Source organism: Gossypium hirsutum, chromosome A12 (assembly GCF_007990345.1).
Source record: "Gossypium hirsutum isolate 1008001.06 chromosome A12, Gossypium_hirsutum_v2.1, whole genome shotgun sequence".
In the NCBI taxonomy this organism is placed as follows: Eukaryota; Viridiplantae; Streptophyta; class Magnoliopsida; order Malvales; family Malvaceae; genus Gossypium; species Gossypium hirsutum.
Window position 1 is genome coordinate 94,398,471 of NC_053435.1, and position 24,753 is coordinate 94,423,223.

The 24,753-nt window shown below is 32.0% G+C and overlaps 2 protein-coding genes and 1 long non-coding RNA gene across 6 annotated transcripts; 2 read left to right on the forward strand and 1 right to left on the reverse strand.

The window, feature by feature from the left end:
* Nucleotides 1–3,383: 3,383 nt before the first annotated feature.
* LOC107918916 (uncharacterized) lies at nucleotides 3,384–6,520 on the reverse strand. The gene is made up of 2 exons (XR_001690298.2): nucleotides 3,844–6,520; nucleotides 3,384–3,685 (listed from the first exon to the last, which is right to left on the reverse strand). It is a non-coding gene; the product is annotated as an uncharacterized lncRNA (long non-coding RNA).
* Nucleotides 6,521–14,235: 7,715 nt separating this feature from the next.
* LOC107920024 (UDP-glucose 6-dehydrogenase 1-like) lies at nucleotides 14,236–16,587 on the forward strand. Of its 4 annotated transcripts, none has more exons than XM_016849509.2 (3): nucleotides 14,236–14,400; nucleotides 14,604–14,737; nucleotides 14,869–16,587. In XM_016849509.2, exon 3 carries the CDS (start codon nucleotides 14,879–14,881, stop codon nucleotides 16,319–16,321), a length of 1,443 nt encoding a protein of 480 aa, XP_016704998.1. In that variant the 5' UTR covers nucleotides 14,236–14,400; nucleotides 14,604–14,737; nucleotides 14,869–14,878; the 3' UTR covers nucleotides 16,322–16,587. The 4 variants fall into 4 exon arrangements, with proteins under 4 accessions (XP_016704998.1, XP_040938275.1, XP_016704999.1 ...); XM_041082341.1 differs by having other exon boundaries at nucleotides 14,614–14,737; XM_016849510.2 differs by lacking the exon at nucleotides 14,604–14,737 and having other exon boundaries at nucleotides 14,870–16,587.
* Nucleotides 16,588–20,093: 3,506 nt separating this feature from the next.
* On the forward strand, nucleotides 20,094–22,566 carry LOC107918399 (zinc finger protein 37). Its single transcript, XM_016847960.2, has 2 exons — nucleotides 20,094–20,653; nucleotides 20,748–22,566. The coding sequence occupies exons 1-2, from the start codon at nucleotides 20,622–20,624 to the stop codon at nucleotides 22,204–22,206; spliced, it is 1,491 nt and encodes a 496-aa protein (XP_016703449.2). The 5' UTR covers nucleotides 20,094–20,621; the 3' UTR covers nucleotides 22,207–22,566.
* Nucleotides 22,567–24,753: the final 2,187 nt, after the last annotated feature.

The following is a 24,753-nucleotide window of genomic DNA, read 5'->3' on the forward strand; positions in this document are numbered from 1 at the left end:
TTTTTTTGTTGCACTTGATCTAGGTCTTCATTTTAGAGAATGAATGACATTTTTTTTAAATTTCTCCAGTGCCGCAATAGACATTGACAACACCCATTAAAAAATTATATAAAAAAATACACTGGTGTCACCAATATCAAAGCCGGTAACAAAACACTGATACCGCCAATGACAATGGTGATACCAAAAATATATCTGAAATATTTTTTAATAAAAACGTCGGTGCCACCTATGACAATAGCAACAGCTATTAAAATATAATATTTTATTCTTTTTCCCTCAAAATATAGGTATTTTGGCATGACATGTATGCAAGAGTGAAGGTAGAAAAAATTTTGGGGGGGCGAAAATTAAATTTTAATTTTTAATAGTTTATATCTTTATAATCTTTAAAGGATTAAATCAAATTTTTATCATTTTAGGGGGTAAAGTGCAATTTTACCTTACTAATTTAAAATTTTAACATTTTTAAAAAGCCTAAATGGATAATTTTCCATTTTAAGGGGGTCGGGGCCCATACTAGCCCCCTAGATACGCCACTGCATGTCCGCGTATTTTTACTAGTGCCACTAATAACAACAGCAACAACAAAGTTTACTGTAGCTGTAAAGAACTTAGGTAAATTGTTAAAACTACTGAAACAAATCAAATTGGAAAAAGAAAGAAGTTTCTATATTTAGACTTGCAATCTACTGATGTACATTATAGATGTAGTATTTATAGAGTACATTTGTGACTGCTATGGCTAGCTTAACAATCTAACAAACTGAGTAACAAACTAACAGTTCAACAGCTCAGAGAGCTAACAACTCTAATTACCAGAGTATTCTATACTCTTAACATTCACCCAACTTCCCGATAGGTAAGACTTGAAGAAAATTCCGAAATCTAGTAAAAAATAACATAGAAAGCGGCTTTGTTAGAACGTCGGCGACTTGATCACAGGCAGGAACCTCTCCAACAATAAGTGAACTAGTGGCAACTTTCTCACGAACAAAAAATAGATCCAACTCAACATGCTTGAATTTGGAATGTAAGACACGATTTGTAGCTACGGGAACCGCACTAGAACTGTCACACCAATAGTTGGTTGGTTAACACTTTGAAGATGCAATTCTTTCAGTAACAAGACTAATCATGTAACCTCACTAGTAGCTGCAACAAGACTTCTATATTCAGCCCTAGCTGTAGAGCGTAAAACCACTGATTGCTTTTTAGAACACCAAGAAATAGACGTGTGACCAAAGTACATACAGTAGCCTGTTGTAGAGTGACGATCATCAAAATCGAGCCTCCAGTAGCGTCAGCATATCCAACTAAAAATAGACAATCAGAAGGACAAACAACAAGTCCATAATCAAGAGTACCTTTTAGATACTGCAAAATTCTTTTTAATACAATCAGATGAACAGATGTAGGCATATGCATGAACTGACATATACAGTTCACCGTATAAGTAATATCTGGACGGGTTAAGACTACATACTGTAAAACACCAGTAAGACTTCTGTACTCAGTGGGATCAAAGAGATGATCTCCGCCATCCCTAGATAGAGAAAAGCTAACCATTGGAGTATGAACACTCTTAGGACAAGACATAGAACTCTGTTCAAGTAGTTCTTAGATGTACTTTTTCTGAAAAAAATGAAGACGGCCTGTGAAAGAGCAAGTAACCTCAATCCCGAGAAAATAGTGAAGATCACCCATATCCTTAAGGGAGAACTCGTAGCTGCTGAACAAAGTTACTGATACAGGTAGGTACACTCCCAGTAATAATAATGTCATCCACATATACAAGCACATAGAGAACGGAGTTAGTCGTAACTCGAACAAAGAGAGATACATCAGATTTGGACATAACAAACCCAATTGAAACAAGAAAATTCTTTAGTTTATCAAACCAGGCCCGCGGAGCCTGACGAAGACTATACAAGGCTTTTTAGATGACAGAGTAGAGGTTGGCCATCAACTCCATATTGAACATAGCCTGGAGGTTATTGCATGAACACCTCATCAACAATATCACCATTTAAAAAAGCATTATTAATATCGACTTGCCGAATTTTCCAACCCCGAGAAACAACAACTGTTAATATGGTACAAATGGTCGCAGGTTTGACCATTGGACTAAACGTTTCCTTAAAATCACACCCAGGAACCTGTGAACACCCTTTTCGCAATAAGTCGAGCTTTCCGTCAAGCCATCATACCATCAAGATTTTTCTTTATCCTGAAAAGCCACTTACATCCTATAATTTTCCAGCCATGGGGAAGAGGGGCAAGTTCCTAAGTAAAGTTATTCACAAGTGCATCAAACTCTGCTTGAACAGCACATTTCCACTCGGAATCAGCTAATGCTTCTTCAATAGTATGTGGTTCATAGTCAAGAACCTCTGCCATTAACATCTTGGGTTTAAAAATTCCCGCCTTAGATCTAGTTACCATAGTATAAGTATTACTCGTCGGAACAGGTAGAGGAACCAGAGAAGACAGCTTAAAAGAGGGACCCTGGTCATAACAAGCACCATGTATGGTCTCGGTCGCAGTAGACATGTCATGAGCGTTTGGAGATGTCGGTACAGAAGTAGGCTGAGAAATCCCATTATATATAGGTTCTATTCTTGTAACAACATGACAGGGAAAACTGGTCTTAACCAGAGGAACATACGTAGAGACGACTAGGTTAGAATCAGCTGAAGCTACGGAGGACGAAGAAAACAAAATCTTCGTTCATCAAATACAATATGCCTAGACACAAAAATCTTTCCATCTAGTGTGAGACAAAAATAGCTTTTATGTTGAGAGTTATACCACAGGAATGTACATGGCTAAGACCGAAAATCTAACTTGTGACGTGTGTACAGACGAAGATATGGAAAGCAGCAGCACCCAAATACCCTTAGATGATCATACATAGGCTCACGACTATGAAGAACTTGATAAGGAGACTGCCCTTTCAGAACTTGAGTAGGTAGACGATTAATAAAATGTACAGCACTACAAAAAGCATATCCCCAGTAATTCATAGGAAAATTGGCTTGAGCCAAGAGCGTGAGACCAGTTTCAATTACGTGTCTATGTTTCCGCTCAGCGACATTGTTCTGTTCTGATGTATGAGGGTAGGACAGACGATGCAAAATACAAATATCATTTAGAACCTTCGTGAATGCACGGTACTCCCTGCCCCAATCACTCTAAAACTGTTTAATACATTTCCCAAATTGTGTCTGAACCATTTTCTGAAACTGAAAAAAGCACTCAACAGCTTGAGACTTATGCTGAATAAGATAAATCGAGGTGAATCGACTATGCATGTCAATAAACAAAATATAATACAGATTCTTTCCACATGATACTGATGACAGGCCCCACAAGTCAGAAACTACCAATTCAAAAAATCTTTATATTCAGTGGTAGAACAAGTAAACAAAAGTTTATGTGACTTTCCTTTTTGACATGCAGTACATATATTATCAAGAGACAATTTATTGAAAGCAACGTTACATTTATTTAAAACACTTTTAACAACTAAAGTAGATAGATGGCCGAGTCTGTAATGCCATAACGTAAACGCATCATCACCATCACCTGGGGGCTGAAGATTAGTGCTGAAAACAGAAGGGCCACTGACAGATGGGACAGAAGATCCTGGAGAAAAACAGTAGAGGTCGTCACGTGTGTGGCCCTACAATAAAACCTCCTGGGTCAGGATGTTCTTAACAACATAATACGAAGGATGGAATTCAAAAAACACATTATTTTCCTTAACAAATTTAGATATGGACAATAAATTCTTCCGGATATTTGGGACACATAAGAAATTTGACAAATGAAGTATCTTACTTTTTGTATGAAAACTAGAATTCCCAACAGATGAAATTTTCGAAGGCGTACCATCACCCAAAAGAAGACAAGAGGTATCTGAATATAGCGTGGACTCGCCCATAGTCATGTCATCTCAATAAACATGGTATGTCGCTCCCGAATCAGGACACCAAGACATGGTTCCTATAGGCAGAGGTACATAAGAATTTTCATTAAAATCAGACCCACATTGAGTAGTACGAGTATTGGACCCAGAGGAGGTTGCAAAGACAGAAGCATTAACACCGGGAATTCTAGGCAAGCCAATGCATGGGCATCAACATTAGGAGCCCAGGCCCTTGGTTTTGTACGCCATGTTACACCAGATCCAAGATATGAGGCCGAAGCATGTCCAGCATTATCAAGCCCAAGTAAATTGGCATTTGGACTAGGCGCAATATTTCCTCCAAAAAGTCCATTCGACTACTGTGATTCAAAAAAATTGGGCTATCCATTATGACCACTAGGAGCAGAGACTGGGCCTCTAGGAAGTGGGCTAAAGTGCGAACCCGCTGAAACTGGCCCATCCGAATGATAGGTGCCTAAGCAATGTGGCCTAACAGATGGCCTAATTGGCCAAACATGATACCCAACAGATGGCCCAGCGCATATGGAGCCCAATCTCCAAAACGCCCAAAATCAAGAACTCTATTCGGCACCAAAAAGGGATTGACAGTAGGATTAGCAGCCGCCAACGATCCACTCCACCAGTCACTTGGAACGTTCAATAGAGGCGCCATCGATGAAGCACCACCATAGTCTTTATTGTAACGGTAGTAACACCGTTGTGCCAGGTGACCATACCTGCTACAAATTTGACACTGAACACGAGGCCGAAAGCCTCTCCCTCGACTAGTAGGCGGACGACCACCGCGCGTGAAATCCATCATAGGTGACGGAGTGGTTTCCACGAAATTAGCATGAAACTGAACCTCTTGAACCATTTGATTCTGTCCGCTTTCAAACTCTAAGAGGATGTCTATCAATCATTGAAACAGAAGTGGTTCTGAAGAGAAGAACGCGAGTGTTACTACGTCGTCAAACTCTGACAGAAGTCTAGCGAGCACAATCTCAACCTTCTCCGATTCTGAGATCCGAGAGCTAGCCGCATCTATGAGAGCACATGTGTTTTGAATTTTGGCAACATAATATTTTATCATCATGGCACCCTTCCTGATCGAGTGAAGATCATGTCGAATCTGAGAAAGTTTGGCTCCGGAAACAGCAGCAAAGAGACGAGTTACTATGATCCATACATCATTTGCCTTTTTTGCATCTGTAAAGCAAGGTAAAACAGAAGAAGAAATAATAGATAGAAGCCACAAAGTAAGCAACTTATCTTGTTGATCATGAGCTAATGCTTCTGAATTTATCATCATTGAGCCATCCTGTAGTTGCACGAACCTCGGTGGATTAGGTAACGTGCCTTCAAAAAATCCCGTCAATTTGTAGCCATCGGTTATGAGGCGTATATGTTGTCTACACTGTATAAAATTGTTGTCATGATTTAGCTTGACAGTATCGTGGCACGGAAATGAAGTCACTATTTGATTGTTGAAGGTCGTGGAGGAAGGAGCCGTAGTGGATTTTGTGGAAGCAGATGTGGCCATTGATGGATTCGAGATATCAGGTCTCCAAGAAAGAGGCGACTGATACCATGTAAAGAACTCAGGTAAATTGTTAAAACTACTCAAACAAATCAAATTGGAAGAAGAAAGAAGTTTTTGTATTTAGACTTGTAATCTATTGATGTACATTATAGATGTAGTATTTATAGAGTACATTTGTGACTGCTATGGCTGGCTTAACAATCTAACAAACTGAGTAACAAACTAACAGCTCAACAGCTCAGAGAGCTCAACAACTCAGAAAGCTAACAACTCTAATTACCAGAGTATTCTATACTCTTAACAGTAACAAACAATTATTTTTGTACATAATTTTTCAAGTGAATCATTTTATAATTAATAAAAAAAATTTGGATCAATTCCAAAAAAAAAAACACGGGGATGCAATTTTAAAAGAGTACTTCGTGTGGTCTTTATTGGACAATTGGAGTGGGAAGCTAATACACTGCAAGATTCAGTTTATATTTTGTGGAGGCGTTTAGCTCTGTTTTTCAAAAGCATTTTTAGGTTTAAAAACACTTTTGGCTACTAAATAAGTATCATTTGATTGAAAATTTCAGTTTCTGAAAAGTGCTTGCTCGGATGCTAAAGTTTTTAGCTTTTTTTTAGCCGAAAGCATTTTTGACTTTTAATTTACTTTCTTATCCTCCATTTTTCTTTTCCCAAAACACACCATATACTCCCAAATCTTCTTCAACCAAAAGCAGCTTAAGCTGCAATGGAAATTATCTCAGACCCTGTAAAACAAACCCAGAAAGAACCTTATCATGGTAAGATTAACGTATGTAAACTCAACCCTAGAGCTGTCATTTCCAACTCTAACCAGTATTTTTTTATTTCTAAGGGGTTTTTTTTTTCACTCATATTTTTCTTTGTAAATAGTCAACACTAACAAACTTAAAAGGAAAAGATCGAAATTTGGATATGAACTCATGAACGCCATTGAACGCTTCTTGGTTGGAGAAGACGATAGTGAACAATGGTGCTAATAGTGGGAAGATGCGGTAGGGCTTCTTTGTTTTAGAGAAGAAAATTGAAAAGATGACAGATATTTATTTTCTTTTCTTTCTTTTGTTTTGTTAATTTTGAGTAATAATAAAAGTTGAGAAACAAAAATTTCTATATAATTTTTGACAGTAATATTAAATACTTAAATTTTTTAAACTAAAGTTTTTAAATATATTTTTAAAAAGTAATACTAATTAAATTAATGACAACCTTAAAAGATACCTCCAAGGACTCCGTCAAATGGTTCAAGACCTTCCTAGCCTCTTCTTAAATTGTGGGAATAATTGAATACAACAATTGAATGGGAACTGTTGTTTTACGGGGGACATATTATTGATGTTGTAAGAATACTGAAAGATGACAACATTTCAATTCTAAACGCTGCTATCGCTGTAAACGCCACCAAGTTTCCAATGATAAGTTTGGTGCAGCATCATCGGACTGCAGCATTTCACCTTTCGATAACTCGAAGAAAACCATAACCTAAAGATAAACCCCGAAGTTTTAACTCAATTACTTTACGCAACCATCTTTAAATGGTGGTGTTCAAATAGGTCTCAAAGTTTGGATTTCATCATCTTCCATCTCTTCCATGTTGTCAAATTACAGCGTTCTTTTATTATACCAGAAAAGGTAAGCCAGAAGGTGAAAAGGGAATGTGATGTTACACAATTTATTTTTTTGTCTAAATGTTGTGGTCCTTTTAAGACGTTGCTGTTTTGTTTGTTGCCTCACATTTCACATGTCTTTTGGAAATATATTTGCAAATTAAAGAGGACGTTATATATATTTATAGTGTCTAGTGTCTGGTGTTTGGTGTTTGGTCCCTTTTAAAACATACTGTCTTATTTGCAGATGTAATGTTTTTCTCCCTTGATGTATCAACATCAGCTTTAATCACCTGGGATTTGGATGTCTATGCATGTATTAGGTTTGATCATACATTCAATTACATTTACATAAAACATACCTCTCAAAATTTATGTATCAAAATCATAAAAAGTTTGTAAATGATAAATAATAAAAAAAAAACCTTTATTATAAATATACGTAAATTAGTTGACATACGATGATGCAGGTGGGACATCCAAATCGTGGTCGTTACAATTACTATACTTACATATGTATATGTTTTTTGTCCCTTTAAGGAAGACAATCCATGTAGCACATGCGGTTTGGCCTCAACAGCAATAACCCACCAGCTTTGCTTGCAGCACCTATTTTGCATCATAAAATCATCGTATGTTAAATTAATATTTCTTAAAATAATTTTATTTTTTTATATTCAAATATGTTATGAATAGAATCGTCCAGCTAGAGCAACCAGGGGCAGATGCTTTGGTTCTTTCATTAAATTAACATTTTTTTTTCTTTTGATGTCTTCATACATTCAATAAACTAAATAAATCATTATACCTTTTAACTTTAACCTAAAATTTTATAATTTTATTTTCATCCTATCAAAAAATCACTGCATAAAGCTAGAAATAGTTGAGAGATGAGTGCAACCATTTACAGAAGGTGGGCCGACATTCCTTGCACTTTCATCATATTCCAGCATGGGTTAAGGACTTCATATTTTGACTTAATTTTTTTTTTAGTTTGTTTATTTTAATACAACTTTCAAACCGAAACTTTCCTTTTAAGTTCCATCATTTTTTGGCATTATATACACAAAAATTGGAATGTAATCACAATTTCTTGGAAATGAAAATGATGCCCTAACTTTGTAAAGAATCAAATTGATTGAAGGTAGGTTTTAAATCGATTTCAAAGGCCAGATTGTTCAAACAATTCTTCGTTTGACCCATCAGATTATTAAGTTGCTGATATGTTGTTTACATCATCAACTCATCACACGTTAATCCTGTTCAAAATATTGCTAAATAATTTCTTTTTCTAATGACAAGTGTATTAGGTTGTAGACATGAACATTTGGGTTCAATCCCAACCAATTTCATCTCTTAGCCTTAATTGTAAAAAATAAAAAAAATCAATTATTAATTTGGTTTGAGTTTTATTATCTTCAAACCAACTTCATATTTATTAATGAAAATTTACCTTTACACCAAATCTAATTATAAAAAACTTTTTTATTGAAAAGATTATAAAGGAATTTTTTTTTGATACATAAAAGAGAAAATGAACAAAGGTTACTGCTTAATTATCCTGTGATTCCCACGTTGTCAGCATGTAGAGTCAACTTAACTTCTTCTGTAGGTTCATTGAGAAAATGATATCCAAGCTCCTTTATTTTTCGCACCATAAGATAATGCATTAGCTACGCAGTTTATCTCTCAATAAACATGTTCTAGATGCCATGATATAAAAAAAAATGACTCCAACAATAATATATCTAATTATTGAATATCTCATTTTCACTCGTATTTCAACTATTTTTTTAATATATAAATTTTATTGATCAAATGGTCACTTAATTACATAATATATATAATTATTGATTATCCCATTTCCACTCTTATTTCAACTAATTTTTTAGTATATAAATTTTATTGATCAAATAATCACTCAATTATATGTAAATTTTTGTATTAATAAAAAATTAAAAATTAAAATCCACCAAGTATTTGAGAATGTGACTCAACTAACCTTGACCTATAATAAAAGATTGAGAGAAAAGTTGATGATGCAAACAAACAATTCAACCAGGAAAGAAAATAGAATTAATCTTTAAAAACTTAGAAAAGAAGTGAGCAAATCCACACACGTGTCTAAATCCAGGATCTATAGATAATTGAAATAAATTATTAATTTTCATTAACCAAAGATTTCTTTACTATTATATTTCTGCGAATTTTCTTCAACAATTATTTTCGCTTTACTTTTATAGTTTTAGTTAGATTTTCTAGATTAGTTTAGTAAAAATATCATTTTATTTTATTTGGTTAATCATAATTAGTTTTAGATTTAGTAGTTAGTTAATTTAATTATTTAAGTTGTGATACTTCTTTGTTTGTTTGATTTGATTATCGAATTACTTTCTTTTACAAAATTATTTTTTTATAATTTATTTTTACTAGTAATCTATGTACTTGTGTGTAGTTTACGAAAATGATAACATAATATAATATAATTTTTTATATGAAATACAAAGTTAATTATTATACAAAAAATTAGATTTTACTATTTAAAACATTTTTTTTCCTTTACTTTTTTGGTTAGCCGAAATATACATAAAAATAATTCTATATAAATTTTGACTTATATATATATATATAATAGAATTAGAATTTTATTTATAAGTAGTGGTAAGAAAATTTGTTTTAATTAACCAATTTTTTATTAAAATTGAAACTCTTATATAAATAATAATTTTTTTTGATAATTAGAAGAGGTTTGCTTGATATCAAATTTAGGGTCTCATGCCTACAACATAATGCTCTTGTCACTTAACCAAAAGATTGTTAGTAAATAATAAAAAATTATTAAATGGAAAAATCAGTCATATAATGAAGGCTTCATATTGACAAATTGCACCCTAAATTATATTTCTTTACCTAATTTGGTACTTAATTCTTTTAATATTAATATTATAAAATCAAAAAAATAACACATGGTGCTAATGTGGCACAATATAATTGGTCAGTGGGTTTTTTTAACAGTGTTAAGATTTTGGATTATTTGAGTAACGAAGGAATAATTTAAGTTTCACTTCTGATAAAAAATAAAGTTTAGATAACAAGTTGGGAAAATATGTATAATTTGGGTGCCATTTGTCAATTAAGCCTATAATAAATAAAAAATGTTATATTAGTCAGATCAAAAGCTTTTTCAAACTACACTACCAGTGAATGTTTTAGACTTCTAAAGTCAAGAGTTGAAAAGCGCCCTATAAAAGTATAATAAAATATTTAAAAAAAAATACATGTCAAATTTTCAAAACTTTTTCTGAAACAAAAAAAAAAATACAGTATTACTGTAGTAAATATTAACTAATATATATACATTATAAATTAGAATTCTTATCACAAATTTGATTTATCTTGTTAATAGTACTAAAATATTAAAAAAGACAAAATTAATAATATAATCAACAATAAAGAACACTTTTTCAAGAGTCCCTAAAATTCGTTCTTACACGCGTCCTATATATATATATATATGTATATGCTTATAATTAATATTTTAATATTTCAATTGTTAAATTTATTAATATAATTAAAAAAATTATTTATTTAAATTTTCAAATGAATTTGATATCTTTATTATATCTATTTAAACTATAGTCTTTATATATATATATTTGACTCTTCGAAATTTTTAACATAAAATAAAGTCTTAAATATTTTTAAATTTTTAACATAAAATAAAGTCTTAAATATTTTTAATTTATCCAAAATTTAACATATATGATTTACATTAATAAAATATAAAATGTGATGATAAAAAAACAATATTAATCGTTAAAATATCAATTGTATAAAAAAACAAAAAAAATGTACAAAATAATTTTTAATTTTACATTAATGAAAGTAGATCCCTTTACTTATCATATGAAGGCTTATAACGGAACCAACTCTAATAAATTATCAGCATAACATAAAAAAATCAAAATAAGACATGAAAAAAGTTATAACAATATCGAAATTATAAATAATACTAGATTATGGGAAACCCATGATATGGGTAAAAAATTGTGTAACTAATATCTGTACGAAAATTTCATTTTAAAATAATTAATAACTTAATTGAATTGACAAACTTTGAGACTTTAGAAATTACAATGGCTTGTGGACATCAACTTAGTCAATAAATCATTATAAAAAATATTAGATTTTTGTCAAGCATAATGATAAATTTAGCCTTTAAAGTTTACATCTTTTGTCAATTTAACTTTTAATTTTTATTTGAGTTAAATTTGGCCTCAACCTTTTTAAAAGAGTCAAATTTGACCATCAATCTTTCAAAAAGAGTTAAATTGTTGTTGTTTTTTCTAACAAAAATACGGACTAAAACAATAAAATTTTAAAATGATTGCCCATATAACAATTTATGTACTTTATGCTGATCTTTAAAAAAATAAATTTTTTATAATTTTTTATTTTAAAAAATATATGTATAAGTTTTAAATTATTTATTGACTTGACATATAAGATAAATAATATAATGTCAGCATGAAGTATATGTAGATCACTACATTGGTTGCTATACCAACATCATTAAAAAAAAACTAATGTTTTAGTCAAAATTCTTTTAAAAAACGATTTGATTTTTGAAAAGGTTGATTGTCACATTTATCTAAAAAAAGAACACAGACTAAATTGATAAAAGATGTAAAAATTGAAGATTAAATTTATCATTATGCCAAAAATTATTAAAAAAATTGAATCATTGAGTGATGAAGAAATCATAAATAAATCTACTTTAGGCTAGGGTTCAATCTTTATATATTTTACTTTTGATTGTTTTACTTAAGCATTACATATAAAAAATAGGAAAAGATAAAAACAATATTATATTAATATTAATTATTTAACTTCAAAAATTTAAGTAATTTTCTTAATTGAGTTTGTATAGAGTTGACTCATTATGCCTATAATATTAATTCAGTCAAATATGTTATATGATTATAAGTTAAGCATTTCATATATAAAATAGTAAAAGACAAAAACATCATTATATTAATATTCATTACTTTATTAAAAAATAATTTTTAAATAATTTTTTAATCGAAATAATGTCAAGTTGACTTATAATATTAATTCAATCAAATATATTATATAAATATAGATGACACCTAAAATTAATGGAGTAAACTACACTTGTAGTCACCCAACTAATTATCGGTTTTTTTTGTCACTAAACTATGAAAAGTTACAAAATGGTTACCTAGTTATTCGGTTTTTCTTTTTTGTCACTAGTCGCAAAATAGCTAACACAACTTTTAAAATTGGCATAATAGCAACTATAACCCTTAATATTTACACATTGTATCAATTTTGTTTTGATTTTAAAAAAAATTTAACCTTCAATGTTTACACTTTATGTATCTTAATCTTTTTTCCCTTTCACCTAAAAAAAACAAACTTATCAACTAAATTTGATTAGAAATATACAAAAAATGAAAACATCTAAAATTCTAATATAATAATTTTCATATTTTCTCATTCTTTTAAAACTAACTCTTGATGTCACAAATAAAAGTAAAACTACAACAACAAAAAAAAATTACATAATGTGTAAATATTGAGGGTTATTTTTTTTGGAATTAAGACTAAATTGACACAATATATAAATGTTGAAGGCTAAATTTACTATTATACCAATTTTAAAAGCTACCAAATTATCTTTTCATTAGTAATTTAACGGCGGGTGACCAAAAAATAAAATTTAAATAATTAGATGACTATTTTATAACTTTTTATAATAAAATGATAAAAAAAATTAATAATTAAATGAATACCAATATAATTTACCCAAAATTAATTATAATATTAAAATTATATGAAATCACAAATTATTTTATCAGCAAATCAAAATGGAATCAGAATCAAAAGGCAGTAAAAGTGGTCCCAAAGGAGCCAATATTTATCTGTCACACTCTCATGTTTAACATTAACAAATCCAAGTTTTGAATGCCCTTACACAATGATGTGGCCTTCTAAATACTCTGGAAATCCCAACCTAAATAAATAATTAAATAAATCAACCAATTTCCTTCCACTTGGAGTCTCTAACTGCCATCTTAATAATTTTTTCCATAGCTTCCATTTCACTCCAACACTGCACAACTCTCATGTGGACCCTTTTATAATTATTGCCTACACATTTTTTTTGTATTTTTATCAATGAGTATGAGAAGAGGTTGTCCATATTTTAATCCACCAGTTGATGCAGTCAAAGACTTTGTATAATTTTTTATATGCTATAATACTTGCATTTTATCATATAAAAGGTTACAGGTATTATTTAAAAATTAATTAAATTATTGATAAAAATATTTTATATTAAAATTTAGAAAAAAAATGATATTTTTGATTAAATATTTATTTCTGGTAAGAAGAAGAAATTAAATACAATTAATCATAGTAATCCTTTCAGAGTTCACCAACATTTTCTTATAGTAATCCCATAGCAATTTGTTTAAGTGGACTATCGTAAATACGTAATCCAAATGGGTCATAGCCTCCTAGAGTTTCCATATTATCCTCAACCATATTAGTTGAATATGGAACATACAATACCTTAATATTTCAATCTCTTACTAACTAATATCTGATAATTTATATCAAACTCTGACTTGAAAATACTATTCAATAATGATTTAGAAAAATAATTAGCATTTAGGGAAAGTCTATACAAAAATCTCATAAGGTAATTAAATTATAGCATTTCTGATTCAATTTTGGTAATTAGAGGTATTTTAGGTAATTAAATTTTATATACTATTTGACATAATTATAAATAAACTCACTTTGATTTTTTTTTACTAATTTTAGTCCTTTAAACTTGATTTGATTAAAATTTTACTTTTAAATTAAAACTACTAAAACAATATATCAATACCAGGAAAAAAAAATACCTTTAATGTGGTTTAAGTAATTTAATTAATAAATAAAATCATTGGTACTTAAGTGTACGATTTTGATGGGCTAAAAGAAATAAGAATATTCTTATAATTTATATTACATGTAATTGTTTTCATAGACATTTTTAAAATATGATAAAAAAAAAGGAGGATTAAATGAAATAAAAAAAGTTGTGTAGACATTTCAAAGCAATTTAGGTGACTATAAAAACAGTTTAAAGGTCTTCGGTCTTTCTCATTCTTCACCTCAAAGATCCTTTTTTCCTGTTTCTCTCCTTTTTCCCATTGTTCTTCTTCTTCACCCAGATTTTGTTTCTTTTTCTTTGATCTAACAACTCAACACCCACCAAGGTAATTTTATCTCTACTTCCTTTTCAGTCTTTTGGCTTTTGATTTTCACTTGTCAACTTTGTTCTTTTGGGTCACTCCTTTTTTGGTTGTTTATGGTTTTTGGGTTTTGTTAGTTGGTGGATCTCTTGTTGTTTCCATCATTTTTTTGGTCAGATCTCTGACATGAATGTGTTCACTGAACTTCTTGTTTATTGTTTTACAAGGAATTTGTAGATTGACTGCGTATTTTGGTCGGTTTACATGTCGGATCTCAAAGTGTATTAATGTCCTGTTTTTCATTTGGGAAACCATAGATCTGAGTCTGACTTCTTTCTGTGTTTCATCAGCATTGTATTGGGTTTGTTTTACTTTGAAATGAATCTCAGTTAATTAATGTATTGCTGCTGACATCAATATTTGCTAATTCCGATGTTTAATAAACAATACCATGATCTTACAAAGAAATTGGATTTTTTTTTAATGTTGTAGGATATCAGAAATGGTGAAGATCTGTTGCATCGGTGCTGGTTATGTCGGTGGGCCGACAATGGCTGTCATTGCATTGAAGTGCCCTGAAATTGAAGTGGCTGTTGTGGATATTTCTGTCTCAAGAATTACTGCCTGGAACAGTGATACACTTCCGATCTATGAGCCTGGACTTGACGAGGTGGTGAAGAAGTGCAGAGGGAAGAACCTTTTCTTTAGCAGTGATGTTGAGAAGCATGTTTCCGAGGCCGATATTGTGTTTGTTTCGGTTAACACCCCGACGAAAACCCAAGGTCTGGGAGCTGGGAAAGCCGCTGATCTGACCTACTGGGAGAGTGCTGCCCGTATGATTGCTGATGTATCGAAATCTAACAAGATCGTGGTCGAGAAATCAACTGTCCCTGTTAAAACAGCTGAGGCAATTGAGAAAATTTTGACCCACAACAGCAAAGGCATCGACTTTCAGATTCTCTCCAACCCTGAATTCCTTGCCGAGGGAACTGCGATTCAGGACCTTTTCAATCCGGACCGTGTTCTTATTGGAGGCAGGGAAACACCAGAAGGTCAAAAGGCAATCGCAGCATTGAGAGATGTGTATGCGCATTGGGTCCCTGTGGACCGGATCATATGCTCCAACCTCTGGTCTGCCGAGCTATCAAAACTTGCTGCCAATGCCTTCTTGGCGCAGAGAATCTCTTCGGTTAATGCTATGTCCGCATTGTGTGAGGCAACCGGTGCTGATGTGAGCCAAGTGTCTCATGCTGTTGGGAAAGACACAAGAATTGGACCCAAGTTCTTGAATGCGAGTGTGGGTTTCGGTGGATCGTGTTTCCAAAAGGATATTTTGAACCTGGTCTACATCTGTGAGTGCAATGGCCTCCCAGAGGTTGCAAACTACTGGAAACAAGTCATTAAGATTAATGACTACCAGAAAACTCGGTTTGTGAACCGGATTGTTTCCTCAATGTTTAACACAGTTTCAGGGAAGAAGATTGCCATTCTCGGATTTGCTTTCAAGAAAGATACCGGTGACACTCGGGAGACCCCAGCGATCGATGTATGCAAAGGGCTGTTGGGCGACAAGGCTCTTCTGAGCATATATGACCCTCAAGTCAATGAGGAGCAGATTCAGAGGGATCTTGCAATGAAAAAGTTCGATTGGGACCATCCGGTTCATCTTCAGCCGATGAGCCCTACTTCGATCAAGCAAGTTAATGTTGTCTGGGATGCCTATGCAGCAACGAAGGATGCTCATGGGGTTTGCATTCTGACAGAGTGGGATGAGTTCAAAACCCTCGATTACCAGAGGATTTACGATAATATGCGGAAGCCTGCGTTCATCTTCGATGGCCGTAACGTTGTAGATGAAGCCAAGCTGAGGGCAATCGGGTTTATTGTCTACTCCATTGGCAAGCCATTGGATCAATGGCTCAAGGACATGCCAGCTGTGGCATAAGAGCATCATTTTGAGAGAAGTATAATCCGATTACACAGTTTTCATTGCATTACATTTTATTTCTTCTAGTTTTAAGATCCTGCTTCGACTTGTATCGAGTTATTACATGACACAGTAGTGTCTGAATCTGTCTTTAACGGGTAGGATATATTTGATTTTGTTATTGGCTTATTGTAATAAAACCATTTCCAGTGGATTTTATTCCAGTTATCTTATGCATGAATCATGGTGATGACATGCTTATAGAATCAGAGATTTTTCTGAAACAAGTGAATTTTTTTTTATTGATGTTGCATGGAGATGTTTGATTATTCTCAGCCAGGAGTCGTTGGTTTCAATGTTGAAACTTTACTTAAATAAGATCAAGATGAGCAAATCTCTACTCATTTTCATGTTCCTAGGTTACGAGTGATGAATATCCATAAAAGAAATAACATTGTGTACTTTCGACCATTATTTAAATTATACAAAGAAAATCTGGTTTTTAACCCCCTCCCCCTGTATTAGCGTACTTCGTGCAAAACGAGATAGTAAACCAACTTTATTTTATTGATTTATTTTCGTACTTACGAATATAATATATAATTGGGTCGGTATATGAGTATTAAATTTATTTATAGTAAGGATGTTTAGAAAATATATATCTAAAATGTCTAGAATTAAAATTTAGTCCATAAAATTTTAAATTAACCATTCTACGGCTTATTTGGTATGTTTGATGTAAAAAAAAAAAGTGTTAAATTAAATAACATACAAACTTCTGAAATATATTAGTATATCAAGGTGTTTGGTTGCTGAGAATTGCAAATATTTATTTCTATTTTGATGTTATGCTTACTATGAAGTAAAACATAAATCAAGTTTTACATGTGAAAAGTTCTTTAAAAAACACAAATTTAAAATATACCCTCTAATTTATTTTTTTTAAAAAAACAATAGTATTTATGTGGAAATAATTAACTTAGTTTTCAACTAAATTAAGAATGGGTTATAAAATGCAAACCGGTAATTAAGAATTAAAGAGCTTAATGCTTGTTTATAGAGGAAATATGGGGAAAAAGAAGGAAAAAAAATTGATAAATGAGTCATGAACAGTGAAAATTTTCAATTAAAAACTCAGCATTCATAAATATATTTGATATCGCCTCACAAATGAAAAAATTTGAATGCATTTTTTTTTTTTTTACTTTTGTTTGACAACAACGACTTAAAAGGAAATGAACAAAATTGGAGAAAATGAAGTCGGGAGGATGATCTTCGATACTCAATAATTAAAGAATGTGTAATTTTTAGTTTTAGATGAAGATATTATTGGAAAAAGTTTAATATTAAAAAATGTTAACACAAGTGATATTTAAATACCATCTTCCATCTTGAAACAAAAACTCACCTAAGTGTACAAAATTTCAAGCTTGCCAAATAACTTGTTATTTCAAAATTAGATAATACACTAGTGTTAATTAATATACCAAATCAGTATTATGTCTACCAGATGAGCCGGTAAAGTTTTAATATAAAATATGAATTTTTTTCCTCTCATGTGAAGATAATTCTCTCTCATCCAAAGATACATTTATTGTGCCTCTCTTTCTAATAAACCCAATTCCACACCCATTGGCAACTTATTTTTTTCTTCATCTAAATAAAACTTTATTACTTTTCATAATTTCAATATAAATCATATGATAGTCAATGTTAGATATCAGATAAGAAAGATATTTGATTTTCAGTTTATAGTTTTGTAGCGTTCAAAGTTATTTAATAAAAAAATTAAACTGTAGAAAAGGAGAATGGGAGATTTTAATTGGTGCAAGTGGGACGAGTGAAGAAGGTCATGCAATAACAATTTTAACAATTCAATGACTTAAATAAAAACTTTCGAATAGTACAATAACCATTTTGTATCTTTTTAAAATTAAATAACCAAAATATAAGCTTTCTAATAATTTAATGACTACCCTTAATTTTATTGAATCTACTTTCTATCTTCTAATAGAATTAATGAGAGGTAGATTAGTATTACAAAAAATATACATAATTTTATAGAAACAATTCAACTTTCATATATATATATGTATACTACTCTTTTTTACTCGCGTAATGCACATGTTGATTAACATATGGAGCTGTGAGACCATCTTGGCTAATGGTTTGGTTGGGTTTAATCGTAATGTTGGGTGCACCATAGTGGAGGGAGATGAGATGGGGCGCCGGGGGGGGTTTAATGATGGATTGGGACTGGCATGGTTGATGGGTTTGACAGTTAATTTCAGAGTCGGACAGTCTTATGGCGTTGCGGGAGAGATTCGTGATGACTTGGGAGAGTAGCGTTGGGTTTATTGAATTGCTCATGGAAGGTGAAGGTGGTCATGTCTACCGCGAAGGCGATCAAGCAGCGGACTTACTGGCTCAACTAGCAGCTGGGCATGAATTTGGAGTTGAGGTTATTTGAAAAGTTGTTTAAATAAATTTGTTAATTTTTTATTTCTAATTAATTTAAATGTTATGGATGAATTGACACGTATGTAATTTAGCTTCTTCTTTTTTTATAATTAGAATAGAATATAAAAATTTAACTTTAGAATTTCAATTGTTTTTTATATAATAATTCCATTTGTTTTAATTTTAAAACATGCTAATTTTTTAAAATATATATATAATGATAAATTTAGCTTATATTTACTGACATAACTCTATTTTATCTTATATGTAATACTAACAAATAATTTTAAAAATTATAAAATATTCAATAACATTAAATCAAAATTCAAAAGAAAATTATAAAAAGATCATAAAAATTTAAAAAAAAACATAAATTAAACATAAATTGCCATGCATACTATCATATTTAAAAGTTTAACATTTTAGTTAGTACTAATGTTTTAAAAAAAATCAGTTTGACTCTTTTTGAATAATTGGTCAAATTTCATTCTTTTTGAAAGGTCGAGGGTCAAATTGAAAAAAAATATAAACATCAAGGGCCAATTTGACTGTGAGAGAGTACCACATCATCATTTGGAAATTTAAAAATTTTATTTAAAATATAAAAAATTAAAACTTTCCGTTGATGATATTTTACAATTTTAGAATGTCATGCCATAATCGAATCCAAATTTAAAGTTAAATTGAGAAAAATTGCTAAATTTTGAAACAAATGTAAATCAAGAAAAGTTTAAGGTCTAAATTAAAAAGCTATCAAACTTTTAAGGACTAAATGTTAGTTTTAGGGTGAACGTAAAGAAATTAGGGGCAAACCATTAAATCTAACGTCTTTGCTTATGCATATGACAATGGAGCCCTTTTAGTAAGCTGGTAAATGGAGATTATGACCTTTCACTAATTGAGCTTGCAAGCAACATAAAGTATTCCATCTATCCTTTTTCGCCTCACACTCTGATTATGATATTTGGTTGTAATTAGATTTAAAGATAAATCAATACAGTAAGCTTTTTATATATATATTTAATTTATAATATTCAGATTTAAATCTTTATCTAATTTTAATTGATACATTGTTGCTAATACAAGAAAAATAAATTTAAATAATCAAAACTTATAATAAAACTGTTAAAAGAAATTATATAAAAATTTTAAAAAAAATCTTAATTAAAAAATAAAATTAATGATTTAAATTTAAATCTCACTTAATCAAATATTTAAATACCAGTGTAGATATACATGATAATACATTTTATTGGATATTCCTCACTTAAAAAAAAAAGGATATTTTGTTTATATTGAAACAAACTGAAGAAATCTTGAGCGTTGAGTCCATGAGCGAATGGTTCTCAATAGAGTACACGTGCTGCCTATCTTTACTTCCATTTTAAATCTTTTGCTTCCATGCATGTATTTCTCCTCCAACTATAGCACCAAAACAAAGCGGAGAGAGAAAGAAAGAAGGAAAGAGTCATGGTTTTTTGCTTTGATTCTTCTTCTTATGTATAGGCCTCTTCATCGCCATCATTAGAGCGACCCATCTCTTTTCATTTGAATTTTCTCAGTTCCAATAACCCATTTTACTCTCTCTTTTTAAAAAAAAAAATTGTTAAACAATGAAATAAAGAATTAGGGGAGTTCTCGTTTTATGGGTCGGATCTCTTTGTTGTACTTGAAACAAAGAACTATCACATCTCAACTCTTGATTCTTGTCTGATCATCTCCATTGAAACAAAAGCAAGCAATATGTGATCTGTTTTTTCTCTGCTTCTGCTTCTGGATCTGTAAATCTGTTCCTTATGCTTTGCTTTACTTATTCAACATTGGAAGGTGTCTTCTTGGTCACAGTAAAGAAGCAATCATGAAAAATGCAGTATTTTCTAAGGTTTTGAGGTAAGAAATGAGCTACTGATCTTGTTTCCGTTTTTTATTATTATCTGTTTTTATTTATTTTTATTCCTTAATGGAACTAAATCTATAAAGAAAGTTTGTTTGCAAGTTTTGCAACAAAAGGTTCTCATGTTGGAAGTCGTCACATAAGAACTCATATGAAGCATGATAGTTTCGCTGAAACAGAGGAAGAATCTGCTGACATGCCCATAAACAGACTTATTTCCACCGCTAATCCCAGAAACATAAAGAGATTTATCGTGTCCGAAGCTGGTGGCCAATCTGCAGCTTATGGTTTAAGGGAAAACCCCAAGAAAACCAAGAGGTTTTCGGATTCAGGCAATGGTTCTTCACTCAAAGAGATGATGGTGTGTAAAGAATGTGGTAAGGGCTTTCGATCATTGAAAGCTCTTTGTGGTCACATGTCTTGTCATTCAGATAATGGTGAAAAACAAAAGGAGATAATGGATAGTCAGTCAGATACTGAGACATCAGCTCCAAGTAAAAGGAGATCCAGAAGGGGTACACCTAAGACAATCGGTGTTTACCGTAATAATAATTCAGAGAATCTGGGGAATGGTTCTTCGTCTGTATCAGAGATAGTGCAAGAACAAGAAGAGGTGGCAATGTGTTTGATGATGTTGTCAAGGGATTCTGGTTGTAGAAAACGAATGAATTCAGCTCCTGACTCTTCAGATAACAACTCTGTTGTGTTGGAAGACAAGTCATCGTCTATTGATGTGACGATTACTATTAAGAACGACATGAACAGGGGTGGGTTTTTGAAGATGACAAAGCAAAGAGACAACAAGTTGAAGAAATCTCCTGAATCTGATCCTTCTTCTGAGAATTCTGATTCTGGGTATTTTAGAAATGGACCAAAGAAGGTGGAATCAGATGATTCTGTCGATGGGTTTCTCAAGAACAATGAGTTTAAGAAGCCTAATATAGAATCTGGATCTGGGTTCAGAGACATGGATGCAACTTCTAGCAAGTGTTTGAGTAAATTCAAAAGTGTGAAAACTGGATCTTCAAAGTATGATTTAAGAAGAAATGGGAAGAATGATTATTACAGTCCTCAAAAGGGAAGCAAATATGAATGTTTAACCTGTAGCAAGACGTTTGACTCCCATAGGGCTCTTGGAGGGCATAGAGCAAGCCATACAAAGGTGAATGGCTACAATGAGTCAATACAGGAGAGTTATGAAAATAACTTGGCAAATGATTCTTTTACGGCTCCAATGAGTGATACCAAAGTTACCAAGGCTTCTTCAAATGGTAAAAGGCTTGGTGTTCCTCGTGGTTCATCTTACAATGCTGAGAAAAGATTGGGTTCAGAGAAAAACAAGGGCCATGAGTGCCCATTTTGCTTCAGAGTTTTCAAGTCAGGCCAAGCTTTAGGAGGTCATAAAAGGTCCCATTTTGTCGGAGGTTCAGATGACAGAACATTGGCGATCAAACAAGACTCATCAGATATGCCAGCTCTAATTGATCTTAACCTTCCAGCTCCTGTTGAGGAAGATGCATTGGGGAATGCTACTGGGTTCATGCCTTAGTAGACTAGAAGCACTAGAAGCATGACTCGGCTCATGGCCTGACTGATGGTTCTAGAGACTCATCCCGTTTGCTAACTGCCCATGGCACTTACCGGTAGCACAAGCAAAGCTGGGTTTGATCTTCAAACTGAACAAACTTTTGGGCATAGTTTCCTCATGATGCAAGAGATTCTAGAGTGTATAGACAAGTCAATTTACCCCCCTTTTTTGTGTTTCCCCTTTTTGCTAAGGTAAATCTTTCCCCATATGTTGCTTTTGAACTATTAAAAACATGTTCTCTTGCATTTAAAACTAGTTTTCTTTTGATGTTATCTATGTCTATTTGTTCTTGAGACATTATCAACTATGTTTCCTCTTCAAGTACACTCCATTTTCCATATCAAAAGTACAATTTTCAGCTTTGTGTTGCTTCAAATCAGTCCAACAGTGAAGCAAAATGAAGGGGCAACAGCCTCTGTTCTTCAACTTATGTGTCTGTTGCCATCTGCTTTATGGGGGAAAAACAATAAAGAAAGTGCCATGTAAATGGAGTGGGAGAGAAGTTTGCTGCCCCCAAGAACTGCTGCCCCTTCACATTTAATTGCTACGCACGCATTTATTTATATCTATCAAGACAATCCAAGATGTCATTTCAATGTTGTGGAAGACAAGTCCCTTTGGTCTTTGTTCCAATAGCCTTTAAAACCTACTCTTGGGAAATGTCATTACATCTTCTTTAATGCTTTTTCTTTTCTTTATTACAAAGGAAATGATAATTACTTATGTAATGTGACAACAAATGTGGAATTCAAATTAAAAAAAGTTATGGTAAAGGACAACTTGCCTCACTTTGAGCAATGAAAATGTTCCTTGTTAAGCTATTGAAACAAATTGTGGTTGCATCCTTGACTACCATTAAATCATTACATAATTGTTTACCAGACCTTAATAATGGGAACTCCAATTTGATTGTTATATTTAACATTGTTCAGCTATATTCTGGATATAATTAAAAAAAACCACAGCTGATGAAATCATTCCAAATTTGAGTGTTGAATCGCCAGGCCATTGAATTTTGGGTTCTATAAGAAGCTTCGTCTTTTGTGGGTCATCATCCAATCATTATGAAATAGAAGAGTTGGGCCCAAATCTTCATTGCTGCCTTGTCTTCATATAAACTTGTGGTAGGGTCTTTTAGATTTGAATATATAATGCAATAAGTTTTTTCAGGTAAACCTTAAAAAATCGAATTTGAAATTGATGTTAATTGATGCTTTCGTACAATTTTTTTCTCAATCAGTGATTCAATTGTAATACAACAAGTTTTTAAACAATCAATACAGATGGGGCGTTTAACATGAACAGGAACTACTCTGCTATATGAGGGGTACTACGTGATTCTTATGAGAATTGGATGGCAGGTTTTCATAGATTTATTGGAAGAGGCTTGGTTCTCATGGCTGAATTATGGGCAATCTTTAATGGCATATAAATAGCTCGCCATAAAGGTTATTCTAAGGTAATTCTTGAATGTGATAGTAATATTGCAATTGATATACTCAGTGATAATTTAAAGGAAGTCTCGTTTATATCTCTTGTTTGTGGAATTAAAGAAGAATATTGACATTTATTGAACATGTCTTTAGAGAAGCCAACGGTAGCTGACTACTTAGCCAAATATTGTCCCAATAATAATCTTAAGCTAGTTATTTTCGAATTTTCTTTGTTTACTATTAGAAATTTATTGTTAAAAGATAAATTTGAAAAAACTCATATAAAGACAATTAAATTCTAAAAATATAATATCTTTTTTTATCTATAAAAAAAACAATCAATACATGTTTGATGTATGTTTTTGTTATACATAATCCATGCCAAAGCAATATTTACCTAGTGAAGACTGATAAATAACCAATCAAGTCGCATTAAATGTGGTTATAGCACTCATCACTTCCGACATGAATAACTCACGAGGGAAGACTCGCACTCGCCTACAAACCAATCAAGTTGTATTAAATCCACCTATCACCTCTATCGTATAAGTCGTAAATCCTTTGATTAGCCAATACCAAAACCCCTAATACAATCTAATCACATCCTGTCCTACCTCGGGGTAAGCTATAATTCTCTAAGAAGTTCACATCGAGTCATCTTCCCTTATAAAAAAGCACTTCCAAAATACAAAGAGGAAACCAATGGTGTGAACCACCTGCAACCACCAACCTCCAAACCACATATCAACAATTTATGTTGTCTATGGGAATTACGATGAAAAATAACAACTCAATTGAATGGTTATAAACTCCCACTCCAAAAGACAAGAAAGAGCGAATCATTGACAAGCTTCTCAACAATAGAACAACTCAGGTCGTGAGTATGCGACTGAAGATCACTGGAAAAGGCTTATCAACTAAAGCAATCAGTTCAGGGTTGAGAACAACCAACAAGGATACCTCTATGATGAGTGGATATTTATTACATTTTTTAGGCCTTAATTTGCTCACATTTACACTATTTCTGAGTAAATTTTAGTTAATTTCAAGTAAATAGATCCACTTTTTTTTAGTA

What these genes read in the sequence shown, in the direction of transcription:
- LOC107920024 (XM_016849509.2), top strand. Translation starts at nt 14,879, where the DNA reads ATGGTGAAGATCTGTTGCATCGGTGCTGGTTATGTCGGTGGGCCGACA.
- LOC107918399 (XM_016847960.2), top strand. Translation starts at nt 20,622, where the DNA reads ATGAAAAATGCAGTATTTTCTAAGGTTTTGAG. An exon ending in GTATTTTCTAAGGTTTTGAG is followed by an intron (nt 20,654 to 20,747) that starts GTAAGAAATGAG and finishes CTATAAAGAAAG; the next exon opens with TTTGTTTGCAAGTTTTGCAA.